Source organism: Zootermopsis nevadensis, unplaced genomic scaffold, assembly GCF_977971745.1.
Source record: "Zootermopsis nevadensis isolate Lab colony 2312 unplaced genomic scaffold, Znev_1.0 Znev_ptg000003l, whole genome shotgun sequence".
In the NCBI taxonomy this organism is placed as follows: Eukaryota; Metazoa; Arthropoda; class Insecta; order Blattodea; family Termopsidae; genus Zootermopsis; species Zootermopsis nevadensis.
The window spans coordinates 10,214,356-10,239,917 of NW_028259135.1; the positions used below are offsets into that span (position 1 = coordinate 10,214,356).

Genomic DNA, 25,562 nt, shown 5'->3' on the forward strand with positions numbered 1-25,562 from the left:
GAACATCAAAAAACTTTTACCAAGTTACAGAAATTCAAGACGCCTCATAGCAATAGTTGACAGCCTATACAAATGGTACTGCTATCAGTGATTTTAATGTAAAATACATTTATTATGCAAATATATTTGTAGTAATAACAACATTGCAGATTATACCCCATTTTCTGCACAAATACAAAATATGCATACACATACAGTCGACCTTACATAAGCTGCTGAACTATTCATAATCTTTTTGGCTGTGACGGAGGCAGTATGTTCCTCTGAAACGTTGGCCGAAATAATACATTGCACAACGCAGAAAATCACAATCTACATTTGTACTTCCAACCAAAATTCTTACAAACCTATTACACTTAAAAAAAAATTACCTGTGTATTGAGAATGGCATTTTTGTTCTTTAGAGAGTATATTTCCATTATTGGAGCAGTATTTATGACAATGTACTGGTAGAAATTATGTTCCTCGAAGCTGGGCTAGTAGTGCTTCATTATGACGGCACTCGATGGTTAGCTGCCTCACGGCAGCTACGTACCGACGCTGCTGCTCTACCAGACCTAACAGCTGCTGACTTAACTTGTCCCGACGCTGACGTTCCTCACTGCGTCTACATTCCACCTTTAAGAAGCCATTGCAACAATGCTTTAAGCCATGATTACAAGTAGAATAAAATTATTTTAATATGGCATTAAATGGAACAGTGGATAATTTATTAACAGAGGAAGCTTCTTACAAGTTAAATAATAGCATATTGCAAGCGGATATTTCATAACACGTGTAACATACTTATTTTGAGGATTGTAATCCACTGGTATTGGTATCCACAGATAATTTTAGCCTTATACTTACCTTTACTTTGTTTTGCTTGATGCCCTCAACAATGGCGTCAAACTGCTTCATAAACTGCTCTTTACCACTTGTTGAAGACATGGCCCTTCAAAACAAACAATACCATAATTCTGAACAAATTACTGTAGAGCTATACATATAGGCATGAAACATGTACAATATGAGTTCTAGCTTTTATTTGTTAAAACTTTTAAAATTTAATGGATGATGACTGAGAAGTCTTGCTATCCACATCAGTACCATAACATAAATATGCAAGTATTTTTACATTGTTTGGTTCCAAATAAACTGACAATATGAACTGCTTGATTTTAAATTGAGAGTTGTGAACAAACATGGCGGTACAAAGCTGCAACTGAAACCATGTTCCTAGAAAAGATAAAAAACTTTACAAAGACATGAAGACAAAGCAAATGTTTCTGATGTTCGCTGTGTCAGATATACAAATAAATATGTTTCACCCGTTGCATATCAGAAATTCCAAAAAAGAACATGGACTTCCATGCTTTTCCCCAATGCTTTCATTGGAGTAATCACGACTTAAGAACGGTATACAAATTACGGAAAGGTTAGATGTTTAATAAAAGTTTTAGTGACCAATAAGAAAAAACTGAATAACAATTTAGTTAAAATCTCCTCTGCAGCACTTTTTGACCTTTCTTTCATGGTTCTCCTCAGTTTTTGAAGCAGGCCAGGGCTTTTAATTTTACTCTTAATAATCATCCAGCCATTGTTAAATGACCTACATACCAACTGAAAACAGGACTGATAAAAGAAAACCAAGCTTTGCATTATATGCCATGTAACATTTTGGCTACCTGAGAACGTAAAATTATAAGAATCATTGTAGGACGTGAAGCTTATTACCAAGGCAATAACGCAGCAACACTTACTCTGTGTAGTTGTCCAAGATGGAGTTCAGCAAAGTTAATTCTTTGCTTAAATATAACTTCTTATCGTCTAATGTGTTATACAAAGTATAAAACTGTTTTGTCTCCTTGTGTTTGGCTGCCACTGTAAAATAAAAATGACAGAATAAAGGAGAAAACTGTTATAAGTAACGTGTTAAATAACTTAGCAAACATATCTCAGTCAATATAATTTCTAGGGTATGGGCTGGACAAATGATTTTGTCAGGGCAAGATTTGTCCCTTTGTCTAGGCTGGTGTTGGTGCCCACCCAGATCGAATGGATACCGCATTCTTTCCTCAGAGGTAAAGCAGCCAGGTCATGACGCTAACCACTCATACCCATCAAGTGTCACACTTAAGAAAGCATGAACCTAGACCTCCACTCCCCCATATGTCTACAAAACACGCTGAATGGTCCCATGCAAAGTGTTAAGTGAATCTGTACAGAGTTTGAGAGGAACATACTGAAAGCAATATCAGGATTGTAATATTAACAGTTTACATGGATGGTAACACAATTACATCAGAATAATGTCTAATTCACAAGTGAGATTAACTTTCATCATAAAGAATGGTTGACTTAAAACCCTGGATTACGGGACTGCCAGCCAGACTTCAACTCTGGGGTCGATGGTTTGAAGTATGCCACAGTGACGTACGGCCAACTGGACTGTACATATACTGTGATGCATAGCTGAAGAAGGTTAACACTATGATAATTATTATCAAGGGTTACGTGTAAGTTAGCACCTACCCTGATTATAAAGTTCTAAAAATCGGCGTTGATACTGTGCCAGTTCGGCACGTCCCGGCACCTCATCCAACTGTCTCTGCAGTGCGGCAATGGATCGGGTACGTTTAGCCAAGAGAAGACGGAGTTTTTGAACACGTTCTCGCTCCTCTTCAAACTGCAATGTCACCTGATCACTGTCATTATCTGGGGTGGCACTTTCCTCTGCATCTCTACAGTAGTTCCCAGAAACAACAAGTATTTAGATGGGACTATACACTACTATATTAAAATACATAACTAAAATTATACTGGTGACTATTCAAAGAAAACTATGTGGAAATATTTTTATCAGTTTGCAAAACTTTACAGTAAAATACAAACATTTAAATGGAATAACACGCTGAAAAGAAATCAACTTATAGGAGAATGAAGCAATGAGGATTTGGAAACTGCCACATGAGTGACCAAGACTGTCTGATGCAATGTATTTTCTGAACACACGACCAAAAAGCTTTTATATGACATCAAATTTAATCTGATAAACACGGCACTTGTGAAGATACTTCATAAAATATGTACTAATTTAGCAATTTTATGGTAGCTCTTACTTGTTTGTAATTTACTAGACACAACTTGAGCTAGAAACTAGAAAAACGTTGAACTTAATACAGAGATTATGATATGCTCATGCTGAATAAACTCATTGAACAATGCTGCCAGGAACTAGCAAACTTCTTTTTAAATTTTGAGAGCAGCAAAATCTTTATTAAAAGAAATTCTTGCAACATTCTACAAGTGTCTCATACTGCTAACAGACTGATGGTAGTAATACATTCATAGGAGATACTTTCATATGATGAACAATAATATACGCTACAACAGCGGTTACTTACTTGACCATTTTCTGCAGGTTTCTGAGTTCCAATTTACATTGCTCTCTGAACTCAATAGCCTGTTGCTTTAGGCTCTCATTCAGTATTACAAGCGACTGTAATTTCTGCAATATCCTAAGTAAAAGAAATACAAATTCATACTTCTGTTTAAAACCGATGGCTTTAAGTTGATAAAATTAGTATGCAAGTTAAATTAAAAAAGTCTGATAACAGAAAACTTTAACTGGTTTTCCAGTAAAAAGGATTCACTTGGTTTAATAAATAAGCTGAATGAGAAAGACAATTCAGCATGTAACAGCATTTTACATGATGTAGATACATACATTATCACAATGTTCTGGTTTTGTGAATATCTGTGTAAAATCAGTAACTGAAGTACAAATGCGTAAATTTTATAAATATCTTATGGCATATTGATAATTCTATAATTAAGCAATTCGGGTATAAAATAAAATTAAAAACAAGATAGAGTATACCACAGACTCTGAAATGCTCTGCTTGGTCAGTTTGCAGTAAGCTAATCTTAGATATTGTTGCATAATTATTTATTTCTGTTAAACTGAAAATAATAACCTGAAATGTACTCACAACTCTAATGAAGAGTTAACAACCACATTATTCTAACATAACAATTAACTTTATCTACAGTGTTTGTGATGAACTATCATTTCAGAAATTGTCAACACCATTTCCCAATAAATATCATTCACTGCCATATGTAAAAAATTATATCTGGTCGTCACACACCCTTTATTTTCCTCAGTCTCCAATGACTCCATGTATTTAAGTGCCTTATCCACTTTTTCATGAGCCTCCTGTGCCTGCTGCAACAACAAGGATTCCTCTTCAACTGCCGTCTCCAAACGTGTTTTCTCTTTCATCAGCTTCAACTCTTTAACTCCGAGAACTGCCTTCTGCTTCTCTATGGTTACTAGGGCTCTTGTTTGACTAGAGGCAGAAGCCGCAAACTTTTCCTGTTAAGTAATACCAAATACTAACATACAATGCACAAACACTATTTTACAAACTATAAACATGTAACAAATCAAACATAACAAACAAAATTAAAATGCATATTACACAACAATTACTATAAAACATTACAAACAAATACCATACGAACTACACACAACGAATTACAACCACATCACCAAAACATTACATGTTACCACCACACACACACAAAAAAAAAAACGGACTTACAAGAAGTCACAGACATTCACGACATTAATGGCATACAACAAACTACCGATAAATAACATAACAAACACGTAACACAAAAATATACACCCTATTCAATATACAGTATAGACATATTATATATTAGAGACAATTAACAAATTACGGACATATAAAACGTCAGACGTACACAACCTATAACACACAACAGATATACTACTCAATAGTGTCGACATGTTATACAAAAGACAAGAAATAAATGACGGACGTATAAGACGTCAGACGTACACGACCTATAACACAGAACAGATAAACTATTCAATAGTGTCGACATGTTATACATTAGACAAGAAACAAATATCGGATGTTTAAGACGTCAGACGTACACGACCTATAACACACAAAAGATATACTATTCAATAGTGTCAACATGTTATACTTTAGACAAGAAACAAATGATGGACGTATAAGACGTCAGACGTACACTTTCTATAACACACAGCAGATATACTGCTCAGTAGTGTCGACATGTTATACATTAGACGAGAAACAAATGATGGACATATAAGACGTCAGACGTACACGACCTATAACACAAGATACTACTCTTGACACAATATAGACATGTTACATATTACCAGCATGTTATACATTACATTACAATAATCCTAGTTTGTACAACTATCTACATGAAGCTGCTAGGCGGGCGTATAGTCGTGAAACTTTAAACAAATGTCCATTACTATTTTGACAAGAGCCTCCCACTGTCATTTGTTCTGAGCCACATTGATTCAGTTGATATCTTATTTTCTTGAGACACATCATCGTATTATCCTTCCAGATATAACATTTTGTAAACTCCCGCTATATATACTTCTCATCTCATCTCATCTCTGCTCTGCGTATGTCGTTAAAATATCGGCCTGGGAAATGTCTACCTTGCCATCTTAGATTTCAAGTAAACACCCCCCCCCCCCCCCCCATTAAGTAGGGATTATACGATTGTCAGAAACCAAAATTGAATATCTTATAATTTTTAGCATATCCCATCCCACCCCCCAAACGTCATCAAAACCCACTGAGTAGTTGTTTCAAAGATGTCGACAAGAGGCAGATGAACACGAAATTCCCATTGTATCTTAATTTGTGTACTCTGGAAAAGCTGTCCCATTATATGCCATGTTTGCACTTGGTGGAAGAGGCGGTATACCTCCTACTCATTCTTGACCTTGGCTCAAGATGGGTTGAGTGATCAGCATTATGACCCGACTGCACTTTACCCATTACATAGGGGACTGGGTGGGCTCCAGAACCGGTCTGGATGCAGAGGTTAGAGGAAATATCCTCTGCCCATCGGGGATCAAACCCCGGTCGTCCAGTCTGAATCCAGTCACTATACTGACTGAGCTACGCATGGAAATAGAATGTATAATAAAAACTGTCACTTTATAATGTGTCTTTACTCTGATTTTGGAAGCGTTTTTCTGACAAGTTAATCTGTCTTTTTTGTTAGTCCTATGCATGTTTCAACACGGATCCATTATCTTTACCTTTTACCAAAAAGAAAAACTGTACTTCTAGTCCCCTAATAGTTCAAAGAAGCAGATACAATTTGTAACACACTATTTACACAGAGCCAAGTTAATACTAAAGCCTACCTCAGATTGCAATTCCGCATACCGCTCAGCAGCTCGTGCAATTTCTTGTGCTTGTAAGTTGACTATATTACCAACAACACCTGCAGTCAGACGACCCTGAGAAGAGCACATCCACCATGAGAAACTGATCAGTTTACTTTTATACATATATTATATATAAGTTCCACACAAGCAATCCTGATCCTTGCATACCTGGTATGTAAGGATTAGGAAGGTGGTGGTCCTATATCAGAAGGTAATTTACATGAAGACTTCACCAACCGGAACAGTCATATCCTTAACCTTGTCTAAATACATGTGTAAGAAGATAAAAGTTCCTGCTCATGCTTAATTAAGCACTACACCTTGTAGACATGGAGGAATAGCTCCACAGATTCTTAACCCTGGCACTAGATATACCCATCTCCATCTTGTAGCATAAAATGAAAATGTATACGCTACATCGAACCCCGGTCTTCCAGTCTGTAGCCAGTCACTATACAGGCTGAGCTACCAAAGTATAATCAAAATTCTGTTTAAAATTACTGACAACTTAGAAATACGCTATGAACATCATGTAATGGATACAAAATTTGTGCTTTTATTTCATGCATTCATGCAGCTTGTGCTTTCATAAGGATGGTCTATATTCAGAAAGTGTGAGAAAGTTAAAGAACGTGAAAATTTGAATATATTATTGTAGGTCATCAATTTGTCAGTATTTATTTGATTGGCAGTTGGGAGAAATGTATAAATGAATCACAAAAGTAAGCAAAGCATGCTAAAGTCTAAAATTCTGTACAGTAATTTAATGTAGACAAGAGTGCAATGTCAACAATTACTTAACGGAAACCGCAAAACAAAGTGACAGGCATATACTACACAGAAAAGTCAAACAAATCAATCACGCAAAAGACGTCCAAAGCGGCTTTTAACAACATACTGAGTAGAAGACAGCAACGTATGACATGAGGGACCCCCTTACTCAGCCGACAGCTATGTGATGAGGGCATTTAAATCTCCTATTACCATATGATAAAGTCTGAGGTTGAAGGCGATTCAAATTTTTTATACATTCATCACCACAAGCCACATGCCTCATTCTCATCAATTTGATTTCCCAGGCAGTACTTCGTAAAGAATAATAACTATAAAGGAAAACTCGGGAATATTATACCTCCTGTTCTCCAACATGTGCCATGTTCTTCATCAGGGTCTCTATTCGTTGCTGTGAAACATGCACGAAACAGTGATTACTGTTACTGAAACATAAATCTAATCAACACATTTCTAAAAGCAGCAAAAACAAAATCAAAACATATTAGAGAATTAAAAACAAGCTATGTTCATGAACACCACAACATTCACAAATTTCACTTCTTAATTGGTTACCTCCTCCAGCCTTTGAGTCTCCTGTACATCTGCTGACATCTGTTGATTATTCTCCTCATTTGTCCCTCCCTAAAATCACACACAAAATATCTCTCATATTCAAGAAATTCCTTGCATTTTATGAAGCCTGATGGAAAGTTCATTACTGTTTATAAGAGCCTACATCCAGTCCCTATTCTCCGCCAGATGAATCCACTGCACACCCTCAAGAACCATTTTATCTAGGAACCCATAATAAGCACATTTTCATTGATATAAAGTAGTGAAACAGAACTTCAGATCTTAGACGTGTGGTTGCTGCAGCAGTGAAAAAGTTGAATGTACCAACCAAAACCACATAAAGCTTAATGGATGGTAGAGTTTTTCTCCTAGTTTTGAACTTCTTCTTCTTCTTCTTCTTAGACCCATCTCTCCTACGTAAAGCATAGGGGCGTAAATCTGACATGGAACTGCCTGCTTTACTTCCCCTCCGATGGAAGTCGTGCTATGGATTTTCGTCACCCTTAAAAATCCACCAAACTCGGCCGGGTTTGAACCCGCAAACCTTGGATCCAGTGTCAAGCACGCTACCACTAGACCACCGAGGGCGACCAGTTATGAACTGGACACAAACAACGAATAAGTTACTGAATATAATGAAAATTTGATAATTCAGTTTAAAAAGTTCAAAATGAAATAGATAACGAATTGTGTGTATGTAAGTCCACTATACTCAACATACAACACAAGCTCCTATTTCATATGAAATATAACACAAGAGAAAAACAAAAGAAAATACATCCCACAATCAGATTTCACAAAATGAACAACATAAAACTATACAGAATATTTTGTTCCAGTTCTCGAACCACGAAGTAATGCGCAACTCACAGATTCTGGTGCAGCAGGAATAGCGACTGTTGAAATGTTGCACCCATATTCTAGCAGAGTACTCTGAACACGTGACTCTTCTTCTACAGGTGGACAATCCTTCCGGCGAAAATGACGATGTGGTCGATAAACCTCCTGAAAGGCAGCGTTTGGAGTGAATGGTTCTGCATGTGACTATAGTCATTCAACTTAAATGTTAATTAGGATTTGAGCTCTCACAGCAGTCAATCACCCTGATGATGGAGGCAGCAATGACCTCTGAAACACTTGTAAACTTCTAAAAGACTTGATGGTGATAAAACCCAGAAGACAACCATCTACATGTTAATTACTGAGTTAAGTAGTGACAATAAGATTGTACCGGGTCTACAATTTATGAGGCTGCGGTAGTGCTTGGACTGTGCGGATGTTTTACATAAACTTTGTTCTTCAGCATGCCCCACAGGTAAAAATCACACAAGTTTAAGTCTGGGGAACGCAGAGGCCACTGATCGATAACTTGTCCACCAAACACTTCTCTTAATGCTAACATCGACCGATCAGCTGTGTGAGCTGTAGCATTGTCTTTCATGAAGAAACCGTAAATATTTTATTCATCGGTCATTTCTTGGAAAAGGGGTCTAAGTATTAAATTTACATAACGTTCACAATTTTTCCGCACACTGCAGAAGCACTTAAAGAAAATATTCGACAACTGATTTCGGCAATTTCCCAATAAGAGCTTTGTCGAGTATTTCGAAACGTGTTAACGAGATGTGACACTTTGAACAACTTTAGTGATTTAAGGTAAGAGCAATTAATGTAATAACATGTATTAGTGACGAGAAATATTCATAGTTTGCTGTTACTAGCAGCACTGAAACTGATTTGCCGGTCACCCACTGGAAGAACGCGCACAACTCCCGCCCACATCAACAGAGTGCCGGCCGACCACGCAATGCAAGCACTACCGCAGCCTCATAAATTGTAGACCCAGTAGTTCCATATGGTAATACTGCATCTGCTGTCCAGTATCATATAAGTACATGTTTTTAATTATCACAACTGTAAATGCTACCCAAATGGGAATGTGCCCCATACCCAGCAATGTGTAGTAACAGGAACTGGTACATCACATAATGTTATCAAGATTTACCTTAATGGTACGTATGTTTCTCAGAATATTTTCTTGCTGTGTCAAAACTCTTTGCTCTTCAGGCAGTGGACACAATTTATGAAACTGGGTAATGGCAAACGACTGAACGAACTGCCCCATCTCTTCTCTGGTCTCCATTGATCTTTTTACAAGCCACTGAGAACATAAATGCCAAAACATAGTTTGTTCAATACTACTCAAGAAAATGTTGCAATTTTTTCATTACGAGGTAATGATGCAATGACAGGAATTAACAGTCTGATGAAGATTTTGAATACGATACAGGGGACACAGTAAAATGAATTCTTCTCCAGGCTACTACCCATGTAAGGTAGGTGAATGGGGAAAACATCGTTTCAAGAACCATTTTCGCCCTTGTCCTCAAAGTACTGTAGTCTCCATTCGGCCACCTGACACGGCTGGTAGCCCGAGAAGAATTCATAGTACTTAGTCGCCGTGAAAGCTTCAGATCATACAGAGAACACATTGTTTCTTAACAATAGTCCCATGTCTCTGTAGCAGGTCCATCGGCTATCGAGTGCTTACACCACACATTAAATGGACACATGCACAAACATACTTCACCTTTCAATGTTCGAATGAGCCCCTCTGCCAGACAAGTTCAGATTTGAGGTTCTGATGGTAGTGAAGATATAGATGTTGATCTGCATTGTAATGCTGTGTGGACTCATGGGCAGAAATTGTTTTGGAGGAACCTACTGAAGATGAAGACAGTCTGTTTCTCCAAATTGCTGATATCTACATACAAGTCCACACAGTAACGCAACCTTTAACAACAATGACAACTTCACCACTGTGACAACTTAAAATTTCACAATTTAAATCTCGTGTGTAAACAAGAATACAATTGAAGATGACTGTCTTCTGGGTTTGTTGCGTTATGTAGTCTGGTAGAAGTTTATAAACGTTTCAGAGGTCCTTACTACACTCGTCAGCCTGATGATGGAGACAGCAGGGATCTCTTAAACGTCAATAAACGTCTACCAGACTACGCGGTACAACAACCACCTTCAGACTCACTACCATGAAAACCTCAAATCCTACAAAGACTACAACTACAAATGACAGGGATTTAGGAACTTCTCTGTTAACTGCTGCATTCAGATTGGCTCTCGGGTTCACACAACCTCCTATCTAATAGGTACCAGTGGTTAATTACCTGGCAGCAAACCAACTAGAGACCTTACACAATCACACATGACTGTCATCTGAATACAAGGAAATGTGCTAATGAGTATGCTAACAGCTGTTCAACACAAGCCTCTAATTCTCAACCTAGAGACTTAATTTTGTAACTGTATACACTTACTTGTATAACTGGAAATATATGAATGAAATCAAGACCCTGTATTTGATGTGGCTCAATGCGGTGGGGGCACTTCATTTCAGGTAACACAGCTACTATTTTTTCCGTAAGTGCACTGTAAAAAGTGAAAAACTATGAAATAAAAACTGCACATTTACTATTACAGCACTTTAAAAAAGAAATGTTTATTTGGTTTTATGCCGATTGTTATAAACACATTTTCCCCCCGCTTAAAATGGTTTCCCGCCAAAAGTGTCAAGAAGAATGGTGTATTTTTAGCCTCTTTAAAATGTTTCCTGCATAAAACGATATGCCGCTTAGAAAGAATAATTTTAAAGACATGTATTGAATATTTTACCCATTTAATTAGTTTATTTCGGATCACACAGACAAACGAGATAAAAAGCAGACGCACGTAAATAGCCATCATATCACAAGCACTTATCAGCACTGAATAGCGCTCAGTGAGCGGTATAGGTTCGGCAGAATTGGCGCGAACTTTCTGACAACCTTCATTCAATTTATCAGAATCTATTGGCGAAGTTGATATCATCTGTGGCTGGTAACGTGGTCGTTATATGAAGGTTACGTACAGTGAACACTAGTATGAAGTTGCGTAAATGTCAACGGACATGTTATATGCTGCTGTACATGTGGTTAAAAAGATCAACGTAAAGAGTTTTTTTTCCATTTCAGAGATGGTGGAGCCTGAACGTCTGACGCGCATAAAGGTTGCGGAACTTAATATACCATCGTCGAAAAAGAAAAACATACTTCAGCAATGTGCAACTTCTCAGCCACGAGGGAGAAATTAAAAACTTCTAAATATGACATGATCGGTTCAGTGTTTCTAGAGTGGCTTGTACCACCAATTCAAGGTTAGGTGCCAGGTCAGAAGGCTAAAGGAACAGCCAAAAACTTAAACATTGAATTCACTTCTTCAATTGGATGGCTCGATCTATTCAGAAAATGTGCTAGGCATAGCTTCAGGGATGAATGAGCATCAGAAAAGTGTTTATGAAGACATTGTAGGAGCCTGGAAGACATGAGTTCTACCATCACTTCTGAATGAATACAATCCTACGGACATATTTAATGTGGATGAATGTCGGTTGTTTTTCAACCTACTCCCCGACAAAACATATGCTTTCAAAGGTGAAAACTGTCGTGGATGCAAGATAAAATAACTGTGCTTTTATATACAAATATGGGTAGATCTGAAAAGATAATTGCCCTGATGATGGAAGCATCTTGTACTGAAGACATGAATACAGAAACTGATAGTGACGATGACAAAGGGGAAGGACAAGCATGTAAATCAATTCTTAAATGTAGTGAAGCAATGCATTGTTTGGAAAAAATACTATCACTTCTTTGGTGCGAGTCAGTCAAGAAATTAACCTTCAACCAGCTTGAAGACAATAGGAAAAGGGGATGACCCAAATTAAGATGGCTAGACTGAGTACTAAACGATATTAAAACCTTAAAAATTATGGCTTGGTGGATGAAACCACAAGAAAGAGATGAATGGAGGAGGGTTCTCCAAGAGGCCAAGGCTCATAGGGAACTGGAAAATTTAACTTCAAATTTGTTTGAAAGAAAAATAAAAGAAATTACATTAGATATGTTCTTGAAGAAAGAATAACATTTCATAACAGGCTATTTGATTTTTGCTAGTATGTATTTCAAAGCCTCCCCCCCCCCCCCCCCTGTTTTTAGCCACTTATTCAGTATAAAAAATATACTGTAATGTTTATTCCATTGGTTTTATAAACTGAAAGACTTGTTAAGAGGGATCCACTATACACTATTTACACCCTACCCCAGTCTCATATAAGTAATTAAACTTTTCACCACTTTGTTCTTCTGTAAAGTTTATATCTTTTATTACGCAGTTATCTTTGGCATTTATGAGTCCTTTCTTGCCATAACTGAACTTATTATTTCATCAAGTTCCCCATAGGAATATTGAATATTTAAAAGACAGAAGGTGGAGAGATGCATAGTTAAGACTATAAGGTAACACCCTTAAATATATACGGACACTCAATATGCAATTAGCAGGTTAACATGGTAAACGGAACAAGGTCGTGGAGTCAACCTGCCAGTAGGTAAGGAGAAAGACAATACAGAATTAATAGAACCCATATCACATAAAAATTACATCTAAAAATGTTTTTGAATCAGCCTGACATTATGTTAAACTTTGAAAACTGTATACACGTTTACCCGAGAATACCCAAAAAACCTGCAACATTCATAATAAAAGAAAAGCAAGAGGATTACATACATTTTCTGTCCAATTGTGAGATTTTCCTGGAAGAGAAGGTCCACGTCGACATCAAAATTGCAAGTCTCAATGCACCATGTCATTCCTCCAACTACCTGCACAGAAAATTACACAGGGACACTTATTATAAACTTCTCAAGTTATTATGACACACTAACCACACTATGGGTAAACACATCCACTTAAGAAAATATATAATTAAGACCTATGATATTAAAAGATTCTTTATGTGCTATATACTTTACAAAATGCAAGGAAAATTGATTTATAAGATGCAGAGTAATATCCCTGTTTTTCATTCGCCTCATAAGTAACATCTGTATCTCCAACAAATTAGATAAGAACCAACAAGAAATGCAAGAAAGGAAAAGGAAAATGGGAGGATTCGAAAATACTATATATTCAGAACTGTAACAGGCTTTTCACTTTGTTTCCATTAATAGTCATTTGCACCAATATTAAACCAAAACTACTTTTAACAGAGGTCTGTTCCAGATCCAAATGTTAGCGAGGCTCGCCTCCAACTGAAAATTACCTTGTCAAATGATGAAAGGCCCTTGATACGAGCTCTGAAATAACCTGCAGCCACAAGCAGGTCCACAATTTCTTGTAATTTGATTTTCTGTTCTTCATCTTCTCGCACTTCAACCTGTCAAGGCGACAATACAGTTTTACTATATAACCAGCCTGCAAAATCATGACCACACACTTCAAATGGGTTTTCACCTCTAAATAAAAGTAAGGTAAATGAATAATGTGTCTAGAACACAAACAACTGTGCCTCCTGTCATCTTCATAGTGTGCTGTGTATTATCTGTAAGCTTTTAATACAATGTAAACCTGCAAATGCACTCATTTCAGGAAGATGACTAAAAGCAAGCTGGAATTATTTCCCTAAAAAACATAATCACATTGTTTTGTTTGTGGTAGGAACAGAATTTTTAAATATCATTTAGATGAGTTTGAGCTTTATGAAGTTAATAAGAATGCTATTAGTAAACATTATCTTAAAGCAATAAAATAAGAAAACACGGGGCTGAACCTAACCCATTAATTTCGTGAAGTTATAACAATTGTTAAGCAAATTTACGATACACAAGTACCAGAGAAATAATAGTATTATTACAGAAAGGTTTTATTTCATTTGCTGCTGTTCAACTTAGCTCCTATTCTCAAATTACCTCAACTTCTTTCCCATCTGCATCTATTCGTGTTGATAATTTCGAAGTGCTTCTAGGATGTGGGTAAATTGCATTCCCTACTACTGACATTTTCTTTCTGTCTGTGGATAAGCTAAGATTAGAAAAAACGGCTACATGATATTTCACACGAATTTACATTCTCCAATATCAATATTATGTCCTTGCAATATGAAAAAATCTCATGCACAACAACATACATTTGTATCGCCTGTCAATTACAGACCGAAATTTCCCAACAAATAAGTAAAAGAAACATACAAATTTGACGAGCAATGCTTTTGCAAACATACAAGCGTGCTGTAGTGCAACCTATCATTGGTGTACTATAATACAACAGAGGTGAGCTGCTCAGTCGGTAAATATGTTAACCACTATTCAACATATTCATGTCGTATGAAATATGCAGCAGAATTACAACATGGAATGCCCTAATACCAAATAGGATTCTTTATTTGTTTTTAAACTTACACTTTCTGATATACAAACCACGAAATTTAACATTTTTCAAGCCCTTAGAAACCCACAATAACAGCACACAGTATTTGGTTATGTTAGTTACAAAAGCATTTTCTACACAACTTGTTCCAATACAAGTACTTTTACAAACAGGACAATGTTCATACCTCCTAATAATAATTATCCAATGGGTATCGGGGTCCATTTCTAGTGGTAAAGCGCAGCCAGGATGTGGCACTGACCACTCACCCTAATCTAGTATTGAGGTTAAAATTGAGTAGGAGGTAATTCCCCCCCCCCAAAAAAAAGAAAAAGAAAAAAAAGAGAAACTACATGAGGTAGAGCAGGGAATCTTTACCTTTCACACATACTTATTTCAGTTTAACACTGTTAAATAAAATACTTAAAATTCAACAGTTAAGTCAGATAAAAATATATGCCTCCTGGTAATAACAAAAGATGCAATTAATGTATGAAACAGAATGTATATAGAAAATATATACCTTATATCACATAGTTACAGCTTTACAGTCCTCTTTTTGCTCCTTTTGTCAATCAAAAATGTTTTACAATTTAAAAATAATGTAAGCAGTACTACATATCCACATAAAAAATCACTTTATTTGTCCAAATAAAATTTACATTTCTGTGCAAACAAAATATAACTAAAAAACACAAAATGGTTAACACAAATGTCCATGGTGATAGCATAGCACAAAATTAGTTTTACCTACAGTACCCACAAACTGAATCTATTTTAAACTTACATTGATACTGCATATACACATGTATCATACATTTCTTCCTCAGGGTATAAAGCTTAAGATGAATTGACCATACCTATTTGTTCCTATCATAATCTGCAGTTCATTATTATTTCCTGTCGGTACTCTGACAAATGCTCCTGTGCAAGGATAGATTAACCTAACAAAAGTCATTGTAAGCTCACAGAACTGTCATTTCATACTAAGATTTAGTAACTATAAATTAATCACAAATGTAATTTCTGGCAGATAACAGAATAATTAAACCACTGTATTAAGACTACAACTGCAATTCTTCCCATCTGATGATTGAAGAAACGACATGATATCAGAAGTAGCCACTACATTGCTCTACTCACCTGAAATGAAGCAACATGACAGCTGAACCCTATGTACTCAGAATTACCAACCATGTAACTTGTCATTAACATTTTCAGTCTGAGAAAATAACAATAAAGATGTGATACATTCCCAGAAAACTTTCAGTAAATTTGGAAAATACAAAAATCAGGGATTATAAGAACCACTAATACCATTTTCAGTATATTTACATATACATATTCCATAATGGTGTTCCAATGTACAAAGTCTTATAAGAAAAAAAACTGCATTCAAATCTATTGATAATGTTGCTTCTGGCAGTTATATTTTACATTGTAGTTGATCTCACATTGACATACAATCATCAACTGCAATGCTGCAACACTATTATTATTTCATAAACCAAAAAACTTTCTTCAGTATTCTCATCTTAGAAAGAAGACTGAAAATATCTATAAAACACCAACAACAAAAAAACAGACTAACACAACATAGGTAAAGCAAATTATTTATTTAGTAGTCTAATTTCACAAAGAAGAGTAAGAGAAGGAGATGGGATATGAGTTTACATGATAAACCATGTTGAAATGGGATATTAACGCCTTTCTCACACGGCTGATAACCTGAAAAGACTTCGCTGCATTCAATTACTAAGAAAGCTTAAAATCTTACATAGTTTGAACCATTAATACATCAATAGCCAAAAACAAAATAATTAATATAACAATATTTACCACAGTGATGGATGCTCAATACGGATAATGTGAGGTATTGGAAGCCGGTGATCCATCATAAGAAACAGCAGGCAATTTATGCTTCATCTTTCTATGTGCATAGAAATTACTTGGACTAGCAAATGTTTTGGGACAATAAGGACAGCTGTATGGCTTCTGTCCTGTATGTTGCACCATGTGTGTCTGGCGAGATACAAGACAATATCGTCACTTACACGAAAGGCAGAACATTAAAGATGTACCAAATGACATGACAAGAAGGTTAACTTCCCTAACATAAGCACATGACGATACGCATAAAATTATTTTTACCATAAAAGTACGAAACTTACCTTCAGATCACGCGGAGTCTTAAAACCACGTGTACAGAGTGTACACGTGTGAGGCCGAGCATCGCTATGTCTCTTCATGTGCATCCGTAAATTATTACGAGTATTTGACACCTTGTCACAATGCGGACAGGTGAACAGCTCCCCTTGATGACACTTCTTATGAATACGAAGGATCTTTTCATTCTTCAGCCTGCAAAGTAAGTGACTGACAAGAAAGTGATGCATAGCTCTGTGATATATGATCAATCATTATCTGTAATAATGCTTATTTATACATTTATGAACACATCCAGACTCATAGTAGGGATACTTCTTTTGTAATGTTTCCTCTGTTGAAAGCTCATGGTCATACATTTCAGACATGAAGCGGGGTTTGGTACTTGTTCATGAATTTCATGCTACATTTGACAGGCAGTCCTTACAACTTTGGGCAACACACAAAAAGGAACGTGTTAGGGATAATATGCTAAATTATCAGTTGAGTCTGAGTGTATTAAAACAAAAACTAAGACTACATTCACTCTAAGGCCAACCAAGAACCAAGTCAGAGATTATTAAGAAAATATCTGTATAAAGGTCTGAAGATCTGAACATACGGTAAATATTTACCTTAATTATAAAATGAATGAAATTTCTCATCTGGGTTATACAAATAAAGCATCATTACCGACATGTTTGTTATGCCTGACTGAATATAGACAACCTAACCTTACACGAGACTGTCGTGTGACATGGTTCTTCATGCGCGTGCTTCTCACTATGAACATGCATTTGATGATGATGGCTGCCTCACAGTATGAGCCAGCTATTCTCACCAGATGCCACACTGCGTACATCGCACGCGATCCTGAACTTCATGTGTGGTGAGGTGATATGCGAGTGCTCCTTTGATTGGGAATGATTTGGCACACACATGGCACACAAAGGGGCGTTCATTTTGATGAACATGCCGCTGATGCCCATCCAGTGTGCTGGCATATCCAAACCTACAAATTATTATAATCAATTCAACAGTTTCATCCCAAAGCATTAAGTTAACTAACACTAAAATAAACTATCTTAAAATAACTCCCTGCTACAGAAAACAATACACATAATAGGTATGCCACTGTTGGAAAATTCCCTGTTGTTACAGGACCCCAAAGTTCATCAGCGTTACCACAGAAGTCTATCAGTTACTCTTTAATATGTCTGAATTTTAAATAGAGAATTTGCCGCAATTATTTAGTGAAGATGTGCGATTGGTAACGAGTATGTTTTCATGTAAATAACTAAATTATTCATTCAGATTAATTCCTTATAGATCTACAATCCAATGACAATTTGGAAGTAATAACTATGAACCATTTCTCACCAATCAGTGATCACAATGCTGACTTATTATAAACTTCATCTGATAAAATTCCATGTGTTACAAACTAAAGCTGAAGCATAATTTCAACCCAAATATGCTCATTACACCAAATTTATTTAAGTAGAAACATGAGACCAGTTTTACACCTTTCTTTTACAAATTCCAGCAGCTGTACAATACAAATTATCCCATACTTATGAGTTAAAAACAATACTTTTATTTTCCGTCGTTTCACAAGCTTATTGTTAAAATCACATAAAATTTCACATAAAATTGTTACATTTTTAAAATTGACGACATGTTTCGATATACAATTCTATCATCGTCAGGTCTATCAAAATTAAAATTAAAATCTGGTGTATCTGTTGCTCTGCTTATATTGATTTTGTTTTTACCCGTTTTTGATTTTATTACATCTCCAGGCTTCTTCCATTCAACAGTTGCTGTCTGCCATTCAATAACAACGGACACGCACATCACACACAACCCGATATAGGCACCCAGGCGCAGTCTCCAAAATTAAATGGAAGAAGCCTGGAGATGTAATAAAATCAAAAACGGGTAAAAACAAAATCAATATAAGCAGAGCAACAGATACACCAGATTTTAATTTTAATTTTGATAGACCTGACGATGATAGAATTGTATATCGAAACATGTCGTCAATTTTAAAAATGTAACAATTTTATGTGATTTTAACAATAAGCTTGTGAAACGACGGAAAATAAAAGTATTGTATTGAGGAACACAAGCAGGATGCAATTAAGATATAAGAGTTAAAAACACTTCAAAATTATTATAACCACAAATCAACACACTCTTCATGAACCAAAATTCAGTTACCAAGATTTTAGTTTACAAAACTAATTTACAAATAATGGCCAACATTTCTGACTATTACACCACCAGAACATACCTTTTGCCACAGATATCACAGACATAACTAAGCCGCTCTTCATCTGGCAAGTGTGTACGTTCATGTTTGGTCATGGCATGCTTCGCCCCAAAGCCCTTGTTACAATACTGGCACCTATATGGTCGTTCACCTTCTGGCAAATGTAGGTTCATGTGATTGGCTAGGCCATACTTTGAGCTAAACTGCTTGCTACAATGCGGGCAGCAGAAGGGGTCCAAATCTGATTTTGGGAAGTGCTGCTTCTGATGATTTTTCCATAAAGACTTGTTTGTAAACTCTTCTTGACATTCAGGACACCTGAAACATTTATAACAGTGCAGCAATTTTGCATTCGTTCCGTTCAATGAAATCTGTACAGTTTTACTTCAAAAACTTGTTTTTTGAAAATCTATGGAGAGAAATAATGAGCACACTCAATGGGTCAAATCATGAAAGGTGTCATACCGAGTTTTTTACTGCCCATAAAATCATGCGTCCTCTGTGTTTTGGTATGAAAGAATCTGGTAACCATATAAACAAATATGCTTAATTATAATTTTACTTCTGTTTGTTATTTTTACAGTGTTATAAACTGAATATTTTACCCTGTTACATGAATAACATACTTCAAGAAAGTAATAATAAAATCTGCTGCATATTTAACCCACTTGTAAGTATGCTTATGGTCCAATATGTGCTCCATAAGTTCATCTCTTTCCCACATAGTTTGGCCACAACACAAAACACAGCCTCTTGTCTGATGCTGAACCCTGCAATGTTGGTCAAGCAACTTAAAATTGCAAAATGTTTGTTTGTTTGCACACTTATCACATTCAAACTTGTAAAACCCAGAAAGCTGTATGTCTAACTGTTCTTCAGTATTTTTCACTAACTCATAACTGTTACTAGATTCTTCAACCGGAGGAGTTTCTGTACAAAATTCACTATCATCTTCATTCAGTTCACTTGCCTCACTCTCAGATTCTTCACTAAACACACTTGTCCGTTTATCATCTAATTCATGTTCTGGAAATTGTTTCAAATTATTACTGTCTGCTATTTGAACTTGTCTGCTCACTACATTAAATCTGTTACTGCTTATGCCAGAATGTTTGTTATCTGAACTGTTAACACAAAGATTCTGCTTATTATTTGGCTTAGAAAACAACATGACACAAGACTTATTACAATGAGTATTTTTTAAGCGTGAATCCGACCACAAATCACCATCTACTGATGTTTCACAGTTTACATATAGATTTGGATCCACTTCCACTTTAATTTCAACTGAGCCTGATCTTGTCATGTTGAGATGTTGAAAAGTTTGTTCAGTTGTCTGATTACATGCAAAGTTTGTGCTTATATCAGACAAATCATAATACTTCACACTTCTATGATCTCCAGTGCAATTATGAGATGATAACTCTGCATCATCACCTTTCTTTGGATTCAAAATGGGAACTGATGTTTTATTCGTTTCGTGCACTGTTTGGGAAGAAAAGCTGATATCCACAATTGAACTATCATGTTGCCAGTATTCACTGCTGATCAATGACATGCTTAAATCTGTATCTGATAAAACATTATTTATTTCTTGAACACATCCCAATACATTATGCCCTCCTGTAACAAAATCATTCTTTCTGGATCCTGCCCCAGATGATTCTTTTCTAATATTGTTTCGTAGAGGTAGAAAATTATCGTCGTACCACTCAGATTCACTCCTCAATTCAACAAAGGCACTGCATGCTGCTGCACCACAACTGCTGGTAATCATTATAACCTTCATAGAAACATTTCTATCCCGACAAAATTATGCGTTTTCATTACAAAGTGTAATAACTTCATGGGCTATTTTGAAGAGAATGCCGTAATGTCCAGATGATTCTCAGAATATGTAAGACTTCAATGAATTGGGTTATGTGCGGAGTTCATTAACTATTTTGACGCGAAAAAAATTTTGCTTGCACAATAATAACAGTTTCACAAAACCTGACATTCATGAAAATAGTACAATATTTTAACCAGTACCGGGTTAATTTCATCTGACACTGGAACACACTACACAACCTTTCACTCTTTGCTGTACTTTCCATAGAGCACGGATTTTGGCATAGAAAACAATTTGCCAAAATGCAGCACAGATTACCTATATTTACCCTCAGCCCACAAGTAACTCTTAAATGTGATTTATTTCTGTGAGCAAAAATATTACCAACATTTATTTTATGTGAATTTTTTCTTGTAATCTCCTGCAATGGTTGTAGTAAGAAAAATGTATTTGAAAAATTTTCTGCAATAAATTAACTTTCTAATATCACTGACATTTCTTATGTTAATTATAACAAAACCTAATGGGGTTTGACAGGGATTTTAATAAAACAGGAATGCAATTTGGAACAGCAGTGTATAAATTGTGGTATGAAAGGAAACAGTTGTGGATTTGTTTCATATTTTAACTCAGGCAGGGAATATGAATAAATTACCTTGTTATGTGTATGAAAAAGATGAAAGAAACCCATTAAAATCACTACAAAATATTGAAAATCATACTGTTGTGTAATTCACTAAATGAATACTTCTTGTGTGTTGTTTTCATTTGCTGTATTAACTGACAGCACAACTGTAAGTCATGTTCTGTTTTTCTGCATGTTTCACCTTCCAAACTATACTTCATGGGTTCTGATTAACCTTTATCATACAGGAAAAGGTGGCTTAAATTCCTATGCCATTGCCAGTCAGACTTCTAAGTCCTGGTTTAACAATACAGTGGCGATGCTAGTGTGACACATGGCCAGTAAATTATGCATAACCTACAATACACAAATGATAAAAGGTTAAATATGGGTTCACTGTTTTGTAATTGAGGGTTTGTATGCAGAAATATATAACTTTAAACATTTATTTTGGACACTTTATTTGCCCTACAAAGTTATATCAGTAGCAGTTGAAATAACAGCTCAAAAAACTTACACTTTATAAATTAAAAGTAATCTAAAACACCATATGAGGATCTTCTACAATTTATTTATGCATTTCTTTCCCACACATCTGTAAAGTCCTGGGAAGGAACATATAATTATGGACCATCAGGATATAAACAGTTCCTGGAAGATGGATTTTTTGCTTCATTGATCACTGGAGCTAATTTATATGGCCTTGACCCTTTGGGTTGGTGTTAAATGTCACATGTGTCCCACCATCACCAACTGTGTGTCAAACCATTTTTATTTTCATGTCCAAAACCTATTTACTCAATTAGGGAAAGCTTAAATAATGTAGACTTATCAATAAAATTACATAGTTTATTCTGAAAACATGTGGTATATATACATAAAAAACAAGTCTTTATAATTGTAGTGTTTAATAATATCTGTATTTAAAAACAGGTACATAATTTGTGGATGAAAACACTGGGGATGTTAAAGTAACATGCACTGATGCACATCCTGGTAAGAGAGACAGGTTCTGCGATGATTAAGATCATGTTTCACCATTCTGTAATGGCATTATCATATGGGTTTCCTAGCCCTAGGAATACAAAAGACAATGAACTTTTGAGACTGTAAGTTTTTGATTTTTATATGTAAACACTGCAATATATTTAATTTAATGTCATTTGATTGAAGTCATCCAGTATTAATGGTGTATGGATTTAAAATATATCACTGCTTCCTCATAAACTGAGGCGTATGTCCACAAGTTTACACATTACATCATGGTTGGTGTTCTGCTGTAGACCAATAATTACCATATCTTGGAGTTGAACACTTTGTTGTCCATGACCAGTGATTCTTCTGGCAAATTAATGCCCTTACATCAGAGAAGATTTTGCAGACAGGCATGGATTTAACTTGGAAGCCAAACAAACTTAAAAAAAGAAAGTGTGAAATGTACTTACTCTTAAATATATGAAAAGGTGAAGTAAATTCATACTTTAGTCTCCCTCAAGACATAACAAGTATGAAGTTAATTAAAATTAAAATCTTTTGCCTTACTCTAACTCACATTCAAGGCAGAGAAGTTGTTTGGATCTGAAACATGTACATACGCACTATGGTTGTGCCGTAAAGGAAATACGAGGTAAACTGTGTATTTCTGTGGTCTTCCTCAATCCACAATCAACAATAAATTTCATAAATGCTTTAATAAGCCTACCAGCAAAATTTTAAGGACTTTATACCTATAATCATGTTTGTATATAATTTTCTGGAGGTCTTCATAGTCGCATATGAATAGCCATATTAAAAAACATAATAATGCAATTTATTTTCTGAATCATTAGATTAGTATAAATGGAATATCTTATGATGCTTGAAAGTAAAAAAGAAAGATTTTTACCTTCCTTTTATTTGTTCATCCAAATGTCAGCTTTCAGTGACAATTCAAAGGGTATAAAAGTCTCTAAAAACTATAGTACATGGCACCATCCCAGAGAATCATTCATGCATTTAGAGAGTATAAAAAGCGGGAGGGACGATCAATACTTCCATATGGTTTGAGAATGTATCGAAAGTTTTAATTTTCCTGAGTGACATCCATGTCTGCAAGCAATAAAAACTTCACTGTCCATAATTAAACAGCTATGGAATAATCAGACTGATTGTTATGTGTACTGGGTCGAGACCAGAGGGACGATCGCAGTCCAAGCTTAAGTTTCTTCAAAGTATCGATGTCACATTCGGCCTCGCTAAGCTCCGGTCGGTCAGGCGTTTCCCCAGCGTCGGACTGTGGTTGCCGGACTCCGAAAGTCGTCTCTGCCACTGTCAGTGGCGGCAGCAGTGTTCGAAGTGCAGCTCGGCTTGGAACTAGCCACCTGCAACTGCTTTGGGAGTAAACAGATGAGGAGGTCTAGTGCAATACATAATTTGCTGTGGCGGTAATTCTGGTAGAAGAGTCTGCTTAGTTTGTTAGTGTATCCCTTCACAATCACTGATGGTTAAGCTCTGGACTGTTGTGAAATAGTATGCCCACTCCTTGCAATGAGTATGTGCTGATGAATTGTCTTCAAAATATCTCTTGAATTATGATGCATAGAAATGTACATTCTTACCTTGATCTGCCCCTCCTGGGGAGTGATTTCTGTTCTGACATTGGCGATATATCTGAAGATGTACTTGACTGTGCACCGTGATAGATGAAATCTGAAACAAGATACATCGTGTTAATTCAGAAAACAGAACTGGATTTCACTCTCTCATTTTAGGAAACATGGTAACGAACCTTTGATGTTTCATAAAAGGCAGGAAATTTCTTGAACACCTAGTAGTTTGTATTATTCACCACATATTATTTGGTTGGTCAACACAAGGATGATGAGATGGTTAGTACATATAACATATGCATCAGGGACACGAGGAATGCATTATATAACAAATGTACGGACTAGATTCAACTGGCTGTGAATGGGGTTCATGGTGGTGTGGTAATGAACCTTCTTCAAGTTCCAACTCTGTGACTACCTGCTTCTGAAAAAGTATTCTACTCCAAGGAGTCAGTTAATATTTATTAATAGTGCTCATGAATAATGAAAACAAAAGAATGTCAGTATGGGACATTACCCTATTTTTAGTTGAAGTACTGAAATAAAGGCACTCACATGAAAAAGGTTACACTGTTCGGATGTCTTATTTAAATTATTAGAAGGTTACATTTAGATTGCCTTACTGTGTTTCATTTTGCCTGCATCTAGCTGATTGGAGGACTCGGTGCGACTTGATGTCAGCTGATCAGGATCAGAGTCTGAATCGTCAGTGTCAACGTCAGTCTTTCTGCTTCCTCTTCTCCGGGATGTTTTGATGACCTGTAATTATCTTAACTTATTATTACCAAATTTAATATTAATTTAGGTCAGATTTAGTTCTCATGGCAACAAAAATTAAGATGTCTTGTCTTCTGGGAGGCAAAACTGTATAGTCTGGTAGATATAAAAAAATGTTTCAGGAGAAGCTACTGCCTCTGTCATCGGGGTTATATTTACTTGTCACCGTGATGACGGAGACAGGTAGCTCCTCTGAAATGTTAGTCAACACCTAGCACGCTACATACTGCTACATCCCAGAAGACAGCCATCTTAAACTAAAGGCTATATTTTAAATTTGATGTTTGGACTAACAAAATAATTTTTAATGACAACATAATTACTTCAACATAACAGATTCATTAATGGAATAAATGACAATCTGTGATATAGTAGTTATGGAACAATGTGATGGTGACCAAATGATAGAAACATTTACTACAAATATATAAATATAATAGTTATATACATGGGGAAAGCAAATATTA

The 25,562-nt window shown here is 35.9% G+C and overlaps 3 protein-coding genes across 16 annotated transcripts in view; all 3 read right to left on the bottom strand.

Annotated features, from left to right (window-relative positions):
- Positions 1-88: 88 nt before the first annotated feature.
- Positions 89-14,677, bottom strand: fidipidine (coiled-coil domain-containing protein 93). Of its 2 annotated transcripts, XM_087342442.1 has the most exons (15): positions 14,398-14,677; positions 13,752-13,865; positions 13,217-13,311; positions 10,930-11,041; positions 9,600-9,755; positions 8,465-8,599; positions 7,595-7,663; positions 7,380-7,430; positions 6,224-6,319; positions 4,134-4,360; positions 3,387-3,500; positions 2,515-2,723; positions 1,743-1,863; positions 850-934; positions 89-618 (listed from the first exon to the last, which is right to left on the bottom strand). In XM_087342442.1, exons 1-15 carry the CDS (start codon positions 14,485-14,487, stop codon positions 457-459), a joined length of 1,836 nt encoding a protein of 611 aa, XP_087198568.1. In that variant the 5' UTR covers positions 14,488-14,677; the 3' UTR covers positions 89-456. The 2 variants fall into 2 exon arrangements, with proteins under 2 accessions (XP_087198568.1, XP_087198569.1); XM_087342443.1 differs by lacking the exon at positions 7,380-7,430.
- Positions 14,678-15,475: 798 nt separating this feature from the next.
- LOC110836251 (uncharacterized) lies at positions 15,476-21,410 on the bottom strand. Of its 5 annotated transcripts, none has more exons than XM_022077252.2 (6): positions 19,943-21,407; positions 19,296-19,592; positions 17,841-18,011; positions 17,026-17,215; positions 16,694-16,876; positions 15,476-15,997 (listed from the first exon to the last, which is right to left on the bottom strand). In XM_022077252.2, exons 1-5 carry the CDS (start codon positions 21,061-21,063, stop codon positions 16,709-16,711), a joined length of 1,947 nt encoding a protein of 648 aa, XP_021932944.1. In that variant the 5' UTR covers positions 21,064-21,407; the 3' UTR covers positions 15,476-15,997; positions 16,694-16,708. The 5 variants fall into 5 exon arrangements, 3 of the variants coding, with proteins under 3 accessions (XP_021932944.1, XP_021932945.1, XP_087198610.1); XM_087342484.1 differs by lacking the exon at positions 15,476-15,997 and adding an exon at positions 16,008-16,343 and having other exon boundaries at positions 19,943-21,408; XM_022077253.2 differs by lacking the exon at positions 16,694-16,876 and having other exon boundaries at positions 19,943-21,410.
- Positions 21,411-22,565: 1,155 nt separating this feature from the next.
- The window catches only part of Dscam2 (Down syndrome cell adhesion molecule 2), a 187,999-nt gene continuing 185,002 nt past the window's right edge, over positions 22,566-25,562 (bottom strand). For 8 of the 9 annotated variants that reach the window (XM_087342480.1, XM_087342473.1, XM_087342475.1 and 5 more), the window contains 3 exons: positions 24,942-25,077; positions 24,328-24,418; positions 22,566-24,099 (listed from right to left, as the gene is read on the bottom strand). In XM_087342480.1, the coding sequence (XP_087198606.1) occupies positions 23,850-24,099; positions 24,328-24,418; positions 24,942-25,077 (477 nt within the window). In that variant the 3' untranslated portion in view covers positions 22,566-23,849. The remainder of the gene's footprint in view (positions 24,100-24,327; positions 24,419-24,941; positions 25,078-25,562) is intronic. The other variant, XM_087342474.1, reaches the window with a different exon arrangement.